Genomic DNA, 14,147 nt, shown 5'->3' with positions numbered 1-14,147 from the left:
TAAGCTCATTTTGATTGAGTCCTCAGTTCAAGGTGGACAGTATCTCACTTTTGTCTCCAATGCCTTCAACCTTTTCATCGGTTCCTTAAATGTTATCCTGATGTTCTGTTGTAGCACAAGGTTAATTAATTACACGGTAGTAATGTCGACCTTTTTCCTTACTTATCTGAACTCTGTATGTTCTAAGATGCTTTCTATATTTTTATAAAGTTGATTGCACAGATGCTTATGGTACCATGACTCTTTAGAGGTGATGTGGAGATCCAAACTGTTTCATCTCGATGCCTTGGTTTAATTTTTTACAACCCCAATTCCAGTGAAGTTGGGAAGTTATGTAAAATGTAAATAAAAACAGAATACAATGATTTGCAAATCCTCTCCAACCTATATTCAATTGAATACACCACAAAGAGAAGCTATCCATCCATCCATTTTCTTCCGCTTTATCCGGAGTCGGGTCGCGGGGGCAGCAGCTCAAGCAAAGCCGCCCAGACCTCCCGATCCACACACACCTCCCCTAGCTCCTCCGGGGGAACCCCAAGGCGTTCCCAAGCCAGCCGAGAGATGTAGTCCCTCCAGCGTGTCCTGGGTCTTCCCCGGGGCCTCCTCCCAGGGGGACGTGCCCGGAACACCTCTCCAGCGAGGCGTCCAGGAGGCATCCGGAAAAGATGCCCGAGCCACCTCAACTGACTCCTTTCGACGTGGAGGAGCAGCGGCTCGACTCCGAGCTCTCTTTACACCACAAAGAGAAGATATTTAATGTTCAAACTGATAGACTTTTTGTTTTTGTGCAAATATTTGCTCATTTTAAAATGGATACCTGCAACACATTTCAAAAAAGCTGGGTTCCGTTCAAGCTCTCCGTTGTCATATTTTGGACTTCATAATGTGCCACACATTTTCAATGGGTGACAGGTCTGGACTGCAGGCAGGCCAGTCTAGTACCCGCACTCTTTTACTACGAAGCCACGCTGTTGTAGCACATGCACAATGTGGCTTGGCATTGTCTTGCTGAAATAAGCAGAGACATCCCTGAAAAAGACATCGCTTGGATGTACCTTTCAGCATTGATGGTGCCATCACAGATGTGTAAGTTGCCCATGGATGGGCACTAACACACCCTCATACCATCACAGATGCTGGCTTTTGAACTTTGCACTGGTAACAATCTGGATGGTCTTTTTCCTCTTTTGCCCAGAGGACACGCTGTCCATGATTTGCAAAAACAATTTGAAATGTGGACTCATCAGACCACAGCACACTGTTCCACTTTGCGTCTCTCCATTTCAAATGAGTTCGGGCCCAGAGAAGGCGGTGGCGTTTCTGGATGTTGTTGATGTATGGCTTTCGCTTTGGATGGTAGAGTTTTAACTTGCACTTGTAGATGTAGTGATGAACTGTGTTAACTGACAATGACTTTCTGAAGTGTTCCTGAGCCCACGCAGTAAGATCCTTTCACAATGTCGGTTTTTAATGCAGTGCCATCTGAGGGATCGAGGTTCACGGGCATTCAGTGTTGGTTTTTGGACTTGGCGCTTACGTGTAGAAAGTTCCCCAGATTCTCTGAATCTTCTGATTTATCTTGGGACTGTAGATGATGGAATCCTTAAATTCCTTTCAATTGAACACTGAAAAACATTGTTCTTAAACTGTCTGACTATTTTTTCACACAGTTGTTCACAAAGTGGTGATCCTCGCCCCATCTTTGCCTGTGAACAGCTGAGCCTTTTGGGGATCATGACACTCACCTGTTTCCAATTAATTTGTTCACTTGTGGAATGTTCCAAACAGGTGTTCTTTGAGCATTCATCAACTTTCCCAGTCTTTTGTTGCCCCTGTCCCAGCTTTTTTGAAATGTGTTGCAGGCGTCCATTTCAAAATGAGCAAATATTTGCAAAAAACAAAACAAAAAAGTTTATCAGGTTGAACATTAAATATCTTGTCTTTGTGGTGTATTCAATTGAATATAGCTTGAAAAGGATTTGCAAATCATTGTATTCTGTTTGTATTTACATTTCACACAACATCCCAACTTTTTGTTATTGGGGTTGTAGAATTTTTCTCCCCAGCTCTGAAACACAATATGCCACTGGTTCTCCAGACATGGCCTTAAATATAACCTACGGTGCCCAACTCAACCCCTAATTATGCCAGTTTATCATTGAAAGGCTGCTAACATTATTTAAATACATTTTCTTATTCTCCTCGAGTTTGTCATGAGAGCCAGTCAACTTGGTGCATGCAAACCTTTGTTGTAGTGAATAAAAATTCAAACTTTGTCATAACTGTAAATAACTTTATATGTAAAGGATGTAGACATTTGCAGTAACTTAACATATTTATATGGATTATTTTGTAACATGAAATTTGTTGAGTTTGAATGTTTTTAGCCAAGGTTCATGTCAACATCTCTGCATAGTTGCAGAACTATTTTTTAACTTGAGTAGGTCTTTTATGAATTGCGTCTTTCTGTTATCACTTGTAGCTGCGTAACCTGACTGTCCTGGACCTGCGACACATCTCGGAGCTGAATAATGAGACTGTGATGGAGGTGGTGAGAAAATGCCACAACCTAAGCTCCCTCAACCTCTGTCTCAACTGGAGCATCAATGACAGGTTTGTCAAATCAAGTTTAATTTGGGATTGGCCAATGTGCTATGCAAAGTCTTAATGGATTTAGTGTTTGTTTAGCAATAGATGCAGCTATTGGGTTCCTGTGTGTAAAATATGCATCAAATGCATCCCTCTATGGGGTAAATGCCTATGTAGTCTGAGAAACAGGCAATACTGAAGAGGTACAAGATTTATTATGCAATGTGTTGAAATCAGTGTGAAGTCTGATTTGTTTGTATGTGGGGCTTTTTGATTGTTTGAATCTTTGTTGAAAGTGTAGACGTCAACCTTTAACCCAGTTTTTAAATTTTGTTGATCGACTCAGTAAAACTTGAATAATGATTAATATTTTTCAGAAGGTTTTTGCTGCTTTATTATGGTAATGTGTGTGGAGCGGTTCTCCGTGCTGTGCTCTTCCAACACCAGTGATGCTGATAACGCGTTACTCTAATCTGACCGCTTTTTTTATTAACGAGTAATCTACATCTATTTCAATGAGTAATCTACCTTTCCAAATCAGTAATCAGATTAAAGTTACTACTCCGAGTCATTGTGCGTTCCTATTATTTTTGTATTGTCGGTTGATCGCAGCTTTAAAACAGATGTTCCTATGAGATGCAGGGGAGGACTGAACTGTTCACTTTCAGCGAGCTGCTGCACAGAGCCACGTCCGCAGCCATCAGCTCAGCTCCGAGTTAAAGAACAGATGTCTTTCAAAGTGCGGTGATGCTCAGAGCTATGGTTTTACAGAGACATTTTTACTTTTTTTCTTTAAAACTCTGTGTCACTTTGTGCATGTCCTCATTAAAAAGAGCTGATCTGCGATGCTCAATTACTAACATTTTTTTCCACCCAAATGTGCCTAAATGCTCGTTCTGAGGATGACGTGACATAAAAACGCTGATAAAAACTTTCTTACCTGTCAGTCTGGTCATATTTTCTTGGTTGGATGTTGTCTCGACCTCTACTGGTGGTTGGTTCTCACTGCGGTATTGTATCACTTCCTGTTCCAGAGCACAGCGGTGTTTTGCTGTATCTGTTAGCTGTTTAATCTGCGTAGTTAGATAGATCTAGATACCTAGATAACGATTTGTTTCACAGTGTAATCTTCACGTGTCTTAACTAAAGCACTCCCTCTGCTGAATCACCTCTAAATTATTTACACATGATTCACTTTGTGTGTTTTTAGGAATCCGCTAGCTTAGCGCAGCTACTAGCTCTTAGCCGGTTTAGCATGGCGGCTTCTCCTGTCTCTCTTCACTTCTCTGCTCTGGGTGTGAAATGTTTAGTTATTCCTCGGCCTCCTTTAGCAGTAATTGTACTTGTAATAAGTGTAGCTTATTCGTAGCTTTGGAGGCCAGGCTGGGCGAATTGGAGACTCGGCTCAGCACCTTGGAAAATCCTACAGCTAGCCAGGCTCCTGTAGTCGGTGCAGACCAAGGTAGCTTAGCCGCCATTAGCTGTCCTCCAGCAGATCCCGAGCAGCCGGGAAAGCAGGCCGAATGGGTGACTGTGAGGAGGAAGCGTAGTCCTAAACGCCCCCTAAAGCCCCCTGTACGCCACCAACCCGTTCACATTTATAACCGTTTTTCCCCACTCTGCGACACACCCGCCGAGGAACAAACTCTGGTTATTGGCGATTCTGTTTTGAGAAATGTGAAGTTAGCGACACCAGCAACCATAGTCAATTGTCTTCCGGGGGCCAGAGCAGGCGACATTGAAGGAAATTTGAAACTGCTGGCTAAGGCTAAGTGTAAATTCGGTAAGATTGTAATTCACGTCGGCAGTAATGACACCCGGTTACGCCAATCGGAGGGTCACTAAATGAACATTGAATCGGTGTGTAACTTTGCAAAACAATGTCGGACTCTGTATTTTCTCTGGGCCCTCCCAATCGGACCGGGAGTGACATTGTTTAGCTGCATTTTCTCCTTGAATTGCTGGCTGTCTGAGTGGTGTCCAAAAAATGAGGTGGGCTTCATAGAAAACCTGGTCTTGTTAGGAGAGACGGCATCCATCCCACCTTGGATGGAGCAGCTCTCATTTCATAGAAATCTGGCCAATTTCTTAAACCCTCCAAACCGTGACTATCCAGGGTTGGGAACAGGAAGCAGAGTTGTAGTCTACACACCTCTCTGCAGCTTCTCTCCCCCTGCCCATCCCACCAATACCCCATCCCGTAGATACGGTGCCTGCTCCCAGACCACCAATAACCAGCAAAAATCTATTAAGCATAAAAATTCAAAAAGAAAAAATATAGCACCTTCAACTGCACCACAGACTAAAACAGTTAATGTGGTCTATTAAACAATAGGTCTCTCTCTTCTAAGTCCCTGTTAGTAAATGATATAATATATGATCAAATATTGATTTATTCTGCCTTACAGAAACCTGGTTACAGCGGAGAATATGTTAGTTTAAATGAGTCAACACCCCCCGAGTCACATTAACTGTCAGAATGCTCGTAGCACGGGCTGAGGGGGGGGATTAGCAGCAATCTTCCACTCCAGCTTATTAATTAATCAAAAACCCAGACAGAGCTTTAATTCATTTGAAAGCTTAACTCTTAGTCTTGTCCATCCAAATTGGAAGTCCCAAAAACCAGTTTTATTTGTTGTTATCTATAGTCCACCTGGTCGTTACTGTGAGTTTCTCTGTGAATTTTCAGACCTTTTGTTTGACTTAGTGCTTAGCTCAGATAAGATAATTATAGTGGACGATTTTAACATCCACATAGATGCTGAGAATGACAGCCTCAACACTGCATTTAATCTATTATTAGACTCAATTGGCTTTGCTCAAAATGTAAACGAGTCCACCCACCACTTTAATCATACTTTAGATTTGTTTTGACTTATGGTATGGAAATTGAAGACTTAACAGTATTCCCTGAAAAGCCCCTTCTGTCTGATCATTTCTTAATAACATTTACATTTACTTTAATGGACTACCCAGCAGTGGGCAATAAGTTTCGTTACAGTACAAGTCTTTCGGAAAGCGCTGTAACTAGGTTTAAGGATATGATTCCTTCTTTATGTTCTCCAATGCCATATACCAACACAGTGCAGAGTAGCTACCTAAACTCTGTGAGATAGATTATCTCGTCAATAGTTTTACATCCTCATTGAGCACAACTTTGAATGCTGTAGCTCCTCTGAAAAAGAGAGCCTTAAATCAGAAGTGCCTGACTCCGTGGTATAACTCACAAACTCGCAGCTTAAAGCAGATAACTCGTAAGTTGGAAAGGAAATGGCGTCTCACTAATTTAGAAGATCTTCACTTAGCCTGGAAAAAGAGTCTGTTGCTCTATAAAAAAGCCCTCCGTAAAGCTAGGACATCTTACTACTCATCACTAATTGAAGAAAATAAGAACAACCCCAGGTTTCTTTTCAGCACTGTAGCCAGGCTGACAAAGAGTCAGAGCTCTATTGAGCCGAGTATTCCTTTAACTTTAACTAGTAATGACTTCATGACTTTCTTTGCTAATAAAATTTTAACTATTAGAGAAAAAATTACTCATAACCATCCCAAAGACATATCGTTATCTTTGGCTGCTTTCAGTAATGCTGGTATTTGGTTAGACTCTTTCTCCCCGATTGTTCTGTCTGAGTTATTTTCATTAGTCACTTCCTCCAAACCATCAACATGTCTATTAGACCCCATTCCTACCAGGCTGCTCAAGGAAGCCCTACCATTAATTAATGCTTCGATCTTAAATATGATCAATCTATCTTTATTAGTTGGCTATGTATCACAGGCTTTTAAGGTGGCAGTAATTAAATCATTACTTAAAAAGCCATCACTTGATCCAGCTATCTTAGCTAATTATAGGCCAATCTCCAACCTTCCTTTTCTCTCAAAAATTCTTGAAAGGGTAGTTGTAAAACAGCTAACTGATCATCTGCAGAGGACTGGTCTATTTGAAGAGTTTCAGTCAGGTTTCAGAATTCATCATAGTACAAAAACAGCATTAGTGAAGGTTACAAATGATGATCTTATGGCCTCAGACAGTGGACTCATCTCTGTTCTTGTCCTGTTAGACCTCAGTGCTGCTTTTGATACTGTTGACCATAAAATTTTATTACAGAGATTAGAGCATGCCATAGGTATTAAAGGCACTGCGCTGCGGTGGTTTGAATCATATTTATCTAATAGATTACAATTTGTTCATGTAAATGGGGAGTCTTCATCACAGACTAAGGTTAATTATGGAGTTCCACAAGGTTCTGTGCTAGGACCAATTTTATTCACTTTATACATGCTTCCCTTAGGCAGTATTATTAGACGGCATTGCTTAAATTTTCATTGTTACGCAGATGATACCCAGCTTTATCTATCCATTAAGTCAGAGGACACATACCAATTATTTTAACTGCAGGAATGTCTTACAGACATAAAGACATGGATGACCTCTAATTTCCTGCTTTTAAATTCAGATAAAACTGAAGTTATTGTACTTGGCCCCACAAATCTTAGAAACATGGTGTCTAACCAGATCCTTACTCTGGATGGCATTACCCTGACCTCTAGTAATACTGTGAGAAATCTTGGAGTCGTTTTTGATCAGGATATGTCCTTCAATGCACATATTAGACTGCAGGCTTACTTGTAGTTCCTAGGGTTTTTAAGAGTAGAATGGGAGGCAGAGCCTTCAGCTTTCAGGCTCCTCTCCTGTGGAACCAGCTCCCAATTCAGATCAGGGAGACAGACACCCTCTCTACTTTTAAGATTAGGCTTAAAACTTTCCTTTTTGCTAAAGCTTATAGTTAGGGCTGGATCGGGTGACCCTGAACCATCCCTTAGTTATGCTGCTATACACTTAGACTGCTGGGGAGTTCCCATGATGCATTGAGTGTTTCTTTCTCTTTGCTCTGTATGCACCACTCTGCATCTAATCATTAGTGATTGATCTCTGCTCCCTTCCACAGCATGTCTTTTTCCTGATTCTCTCCCCTCAGCCCCAACCAGTCCCAGCAGAAGACTGCCCCTCCCTGAGCCTGGTTCTGCTGGAGGTTTCTTCCTGTTAAAAGGGAGTTTTTCCTTCCCACTGTCGCCAAGTGCTTGCTCATAGGGGGTCGTTTTGACAGTTGGGGTTTTTCTGTAATTATTGTTTGGCTTTTGCCTTACAATATAAAGCGCTTTGGGGCAACTGTTGTGATTTGGCGCTATATAAATAAAATTGATTTGATTGATTTTGATTTGATATTTTCTGAATAAATAAACGTTATCCATTCTTGCTCAAACAGCAAACCACAAACCTCTGTGCAGCAAACCAGGGGTGAATCCATGCGTGAAGGGAGTGGGGGCCCTCAGCTCCCCACAACAGCCCAACGTTGAAGGTCCACTTTTGAAGACATTTTTTCATACTATTAGTACTACTAATACTACTTATAATGATGATAATTTCAACAACTAAAATGTTTAGAAAGACTTTAAATGCTAGAGAAATGTTACAAAGAGTTTAATAGTTACATTTATAATCAATGTTGGTTAGAAATTGTAAATTTTATCATTACAGTGCTGTCAACAGTTAAATTTGAGGTTAAGAAAGATGTCTTTATTTTATTTTTTATAAAACAACTATTTTTGCTCATTGAAGTCAACAAAGGGTGACTATAAAGTGAGTATTGGGAAAACGAGTTATCATTTTCATGTTGAGGTGGCAGGGGGTATTGTCACCAGCTGCTGAAAGTAACTAATACAGTAACTAGTAATCTAACTTATTTACTTTTAAAATTGCATAATCAATAAAGTAACTAAGTTACTTTTTCAAGGAGTAATCAGTAATTGGATTACTTTTTCAAAGTAACTGTTGCAGCATTGTCCAACACCTGCGCAAACTGGACTTCTCTGCCTCTTTTCTGTTCTCTGCCTGCAGCAGTTGCAAGGTGAAAGAAACCATAACTGTCCCTTTATGATTTGGTGTTAAATGCACGTTCTAAACCAAACCAAAAATGATCATCAACCCACAACCCACTCTGTTCTGGTTCATTATGAAAATGTATGTGGAGCGGATCTCCGTTCTTGCGCTCGTCCAACACCCACGGATGGGACTTGTCTGCCTATTTTCTCTTTTCTGCCTGCAGCAATTACAAGGTGAAAGAAAACCTAACTGTTCCTTTATGATTTAGTGTTAATTGTACTTTCTAAACCAAACCAAAATTGATCATAAATCCACGTATTTGATTGCGGAGGCGCTGCATTCAGCGTGTGAGCACGTTTTTCCTCATTCCTCTAGTGTGGCCAGGAGAAAAAAAACACATTCTCTTCATCATTGGTAGAAAAACGTGACGTAAACCAATCAAAACCACCGATTCCACATGTATTCCACGTGGGGAAAAAAAAGCCACCAGAGAGAAACGATGCATCCAGCTGGCCAGCAGCAGGAATTACAAAGTATAAGGTCATCCCAAAGGCCAAACAGTACAAGTCAGAGAAGTCCTGCTTTGGACAGGAGTGTTTGTTTGAGTGGTTCAAATACAATTTGTGTGGCATTTTATTGCATATAAATTGCTGTACAAAAATGCCTGAAGCACTCCTGCATTTTCATGCAAATAGATATAACTTTGTTTTGCTACAGTTACTGATAAAGTTGAAGAGTTCGTTTGATATTAACTAATTGTCATTAAATTGGTCTAAAACTAAATGATGTTATTTGGAAATTATAAAAAGGATGTACATATACAGTAATATACTTGGGGTAAACATAGCATGTGTCAAAGAGAATAAGATGTTAGGTTGTGAATTATTGTATGATCGAATTAACTGGAAAGCTCAAGTTCAACATATTCAAAGAAAACATCCAAAAGTATTGCGGTATATAAATAAGGCGAAGCACATTCTTGATGATGTGATGTGCATTGATTGCACCTTACTTGATGTACTGTGCTGAAGTCTGGGGCAATAACTATAAAACTACAGTGCAACCATTATTCATCCTTCAAAAAACAGCGTTAAGAATAATTCACAATGCAGGGCATCGGGATCATACCAATCCATTGTTCATTAAATCGAAGATATTAAAACTTTATGATATGATTTCATTCAGGACAGTTCAATTGATGTGTAAAGTGAAAATAGGCAATTACCATTTTAGAATTCAAGAATATTTTACGCAAGAGAAGGAACGTATAATTTAAGGGGTTTGTATCATTATAAAATTCTGGCGCAAGGACAACCAGGAAATGCTTCTGTGTCTCCATTTGTGGTCCTAAAAAATTGAATAATCTACCTGAGAAACTCAAGTGATGTGCAGATGTCAACCGGTTCAAATATTTATACAAAGAAATGGTATTCTCCAGATATGTATTAAATGAAAGTGGTTGAGTTGTGTTGTATGAAGGTGTTGTTATACTTGAACCTTTTCTACTGAAATATGTAGGTGGTAACCAGCTTGTATTGGGAGCTGTTTGGGAAATATTTGTTTTCTTTAAATTGTAATTATGAGCTGCTGTTGTTCAGATTTTGTTTAGAAATGAACGTTTATGAACAGGCACATGTGCCTGGTTTGATTTGACTTCATGGAGGGATGTAGGCGTTGATAAGCTTTGCTTCTGCCTACGCCTTTAGGCACCGTGTACATTATTTATTTTTTTCTTACTTTTTTCTTTGACTACTTTGTTTATGAGTTCTTTTGTTGTATATGAGTGAAATTTTGTTGCATGGGTGTCTAATAAATTCAATTTAAAAAAAAATCAAATTCAGTACATTTTTACATGTTTTTGAAATGTGCAATTTATATTTGCATTCTAAGTTATAAAAAATGGTTTGTTAAAGATGTTTGTGGTTTTCACAGTAAAAAAAAAAAAACTTTTTGGAATTTGAATTTCATGTTTTTACATGAAATTAGGTTCCCTGTGTTAACTTAGAATGTCAGAATGGAAGAAAAACTGTAAAGTCACACAGGTGAGGATGTGCTAAAAAAAATTACACCAAACAAGGCAAAGTAAACAGTTTTTTAAGTTGTATTATAAAGGTAAAACCAAAAGTAGCTAAAAATGCCCAAATATACCCATGACTCCAGAGCAGGGGTGGGCAATTAATTTTTACAAGGGGCCACATGAGGGACCTGAATTGTGTCAAGGGGCCATACCAATGGTATCTTTAGCTTAATTCTGCCCAACTGTCTTCCATTGTAAAATGCACTTAGTTACATAATGTGTATCATTCAGTTCATGTATATCTGAAGTTTTTAATAATGAGAACTGTTGTACGCTAAAAATGTCACATTTAATTACTAATTCGCAGCTGCAGTATACAGGTGGAGTGAAAAACAGAAGACACGTGGTCTGAAACATCTTACAGGTGTGAACCACACGAAATCCAGTCAAGTCACATATATAAACACACAATCAATCAATCAATCAATCAATTTTTTTATATAGCGCCAAATCACAACAAACAGTTGCCCCAAGGCGCTTTATATTGTAAGGCAAGGCCATACAATAATTATGTAAAACCCCAACGGTCAAAACGACCCCCTGTGAGCAAGCACTTGGCTACAGTGGGAAGGAAAAACTCCCTTTTAACAGGAAGAAACCTCCAGCAGAACCAGGCTCAGGGAGGGGCAGTCTTCTGCTGGGACTGGTTGGGGCTGAGGGAGAGAACCAGGAAAAAGACATGCTGTGGAGGGGAGCAGAGATCGATCACTAATGATTAAATGCAGAGTGGTGCATACAGAGCAAAAAGAGAAAGAAACAGTGCATCATGGGAACCCCCCAGCAGTCTACGTCTATAGCAGCATAACTAAGGGATGGTTCAGGGTCACCTGATCCAGCCCTAACTATAAACTTTAGCAAAAAGGAAAGTTTTAAGCCTAATCTTAAAAGTAGAGAGGGTGTCTGTCTCCCTGATCTGAATTGGGAGCTGGTTCCACAGGAGAGGAGCCTGAAAGCTGAAGGCTCTGCCTCCCATTCTACTCTTACAAACCCTAGGAACTACAAGTAAGCCTGCAGTCTGAGAGCGAAGCGCTCTATTGGGGTGATATGGTACTACGAGGTCCCTAAGATAAGATGGGACCTGATTATTCAAAACCTTATAAGTAAGAAGAAGAATTTTAAATTCTATTCTAGAATTAACAGGAAGCCAATGAAGAGAGGCCAATATGGGTGAGATATGCTCTCTCCTTCTAGTCCCCGTCAGTACTCTAGCTGCAGCATTTTGAATTAACTGAAGGCTTTTTAGAGAACTTTTAGGACAACCTGATAATAATGAATTACAATAGTCCAGCCTAGAGGAAATAAATGCATGAATTAGTTTTTCAGCATCACTCTGAGACAAGACCTTTCTGATTTTAGAGATATTGCGTAAATGCAAAAAAGCAGTCCTACATATTTGTTTAATATGCGCTTGAATGACATATCCTGATCAAAAATGACTCCAAGATTTCTCACAGTATTACTAGAGGTCAGGGTAATGCCATCCAGAGTAAGGATCTGGTTAGACACCATGTTTCTAAGATTTGTGGGGCCAAGTACAATAACTTCAGTTTTATCTGAGTTTAAAAGCAGGAAATTAGAGGTCATCCATGTCTTATGTCTGTAAGACAATCCTGCAGTTTAGCTAATTGGTGTGTGTCCTCTGGCTTCATGGATAGATAAAGCTGGGTATCATCTGCGTAACAATGAAAATTTAAGCAATACCGTCTAATAATACTACCTAAGGGAAGCATGTATAAAGTGAATAAAATTGGTCCTAGCACAGAACCTTGTGGAACTCCATAATTAACTTTAGTCTGTGAAGAAGATTCCCCATTTACATGAACAAATTGTAATCTATTAGACAAATATGATTCAAACCACCGCAGCGCAGTGCCTTTAATACCTATGGCATGCTCTAATCTCTGTAATAATATATGGTCAACAGTATCAAAAGCAGCACTGAGGTCTAACAGAACAAGCACAGAGATGAGTCCACTGTCCGAGGCCATAAGAAGATCATTTGTAACCTTCACTAATGCTGTTTCTGTACTATGATGAATTCTAAAACCTGACTGAAACTCTTCAAATAGACCATTCCTCTGCAGATGATCAGTTAGCTGTTTTACAACTACCCTTTCAAGAATTTTTGAGAGAAAAGGAAGGTTGGAGATTGGCCTATAATTAGCTAAGATAGCTGGGTCAAGTGATGGCTTTTTAAGTAATGGTTTAATTACTGCCACCTTAAAAGCCTGTGGTACATAGCCAACTAACAAAGATAGATTGATCATATTTAAGATCGAAGCATTAATTAATGGTAGAGCTTCCTTGAGCAGCCTGGTAGGAATGGGGTCTAATAGACATGTTGATGGTTTGGAGGAAGTAACTAATGAAAATAACTCAGACAGAACAATCGGAGAGAAAGAGTCTAACCAAATACCGGCATCACTGAAAGCAGCCAAAGATAACGATACGTCTTTGGGATGGTTATGAGTAATTTTTTCTCTAATAGTTAAAATTTTGTTAGCAAAGAAAGTCATGAAGTCATTACTAGTTAAAGTTAATGGAATACTCAGCTCAATAGAGCTCTGACTCTTTGTCAGCCTGGCTACAGTGCTGAAAAGAAACCTGGGGTTGTTCTTATTTTCTTCAATTAGTGATGAGTAGAAAGATGTCCTAGCTTTACGGAGGGCTTTTTTTATAGAGCAACAGACTCTTTTTCCAGGCTAAGTGAAGATCTTCTAAATTAGTGAGACGCCATTTCCTCTCCAACTTACGGGTTATCTGCTTTAAGCTACGAGTTTGTGAGTTATACCACGGAGTCAGGCACTTCTGATTTAAAGCTCTCTTTTTCAGAGGAGCTACAGCATCCAAAGTTGTCTTCAATGAGGATGTAAAACTATTGACGAGATTCTCTATCTCACTTACAGAGTTTAGGTAGCTACTCTGCACTGTGTTGGTATATGGCATTAGAGAACATAAAGAAGGAATCATATCCTTAAACCTAGTTACAGCGCTTTCTGAAAGACTTCTAGTGTAATGAAACTTATTCCCCACTGCTGGGTAGTCCATCAGAGTAAATGTAAATGTTATTAAGAAATGATCAGACAGAAGGGAGTTTTCAGGGAATACTGTTAAGTCTTCTATTTCCATACCATAAGTCAGAACAAGATCTAAGATATGATTAAAGTGGTGGGTGGACTCATTTACTTTTTGAGCAAAGCCAATAGAGTCTAATAATAGATTAAATGCAGTGTTGAGGCTGTCATTCTCAGCATCTGTGTGGATGTTAAAATCGCCCACTATAATTATCTTATCTGAGCTAAGCACTAAGTCAGACAAAAGGTCTGAAAATTCACAGAGAAACTCAGTAACGACCAGGTGGACGATAGATAATAACAAATAAAACTGGTTTTTGGGACTTCCAATTTGGAAGAGTCAAGCTTTCAAATGAATTAAAGCTCTGTCTGGGTTTTTGATTAATTAATAAGCTGGAATGGAAGATTGCTGCTAATCCTCCGCCCCAGCCCGTGCTACGAGCATTCTGACAGTTAGTGTGACTCGGGGGTGTTGACTCATTTAAACTAACATATTCATCCTGCTGTAACCAGGTTTCTG

General features: G+C 39.6%; 1 protein-coding gene across 1 annotated transcript in view; it reads left to right on the top strand.

Annotated features, from left to right (window-relative positions):
* The window catches only part of fbxl17 (F-box and leucine-rich repeat protein 17), a 762,124-nt gene that overhangs the window by 295,174 nt on the left and 452,803 nt on the right, over nt 1-14,147 (top strand). Inside the window, exon 8 of the mRNA XM_034170559.1 lies at nt 2,486-2,617. Within this exon, the coding sequence (XP_034026450.1) occupies nt 2,486-2,617 (132 nt within the window). The remainder of the gene's footprint in view (nt 1-2,485; nt 2,618-14,147) is intronic.

This window comes from Thalassophryne amazonica, chromosome 5, assembly GCF_902500255.1.
Source record: "Thalassophryne amazonica chromosome 5, fThaAma1.1, whole genome shotgun sequence".
Taxonomy (NCBI): domain Eukaryota; kingdom Metazoa; phylum Chordata; class Actinopteri; order Batrachoidiformes; family Batrachoididae; genus Thalassophryne; species Thalassophryne amazonica.
This window is presented reverse-complemented; position numbering and strand designations above follow the sequence as displayed.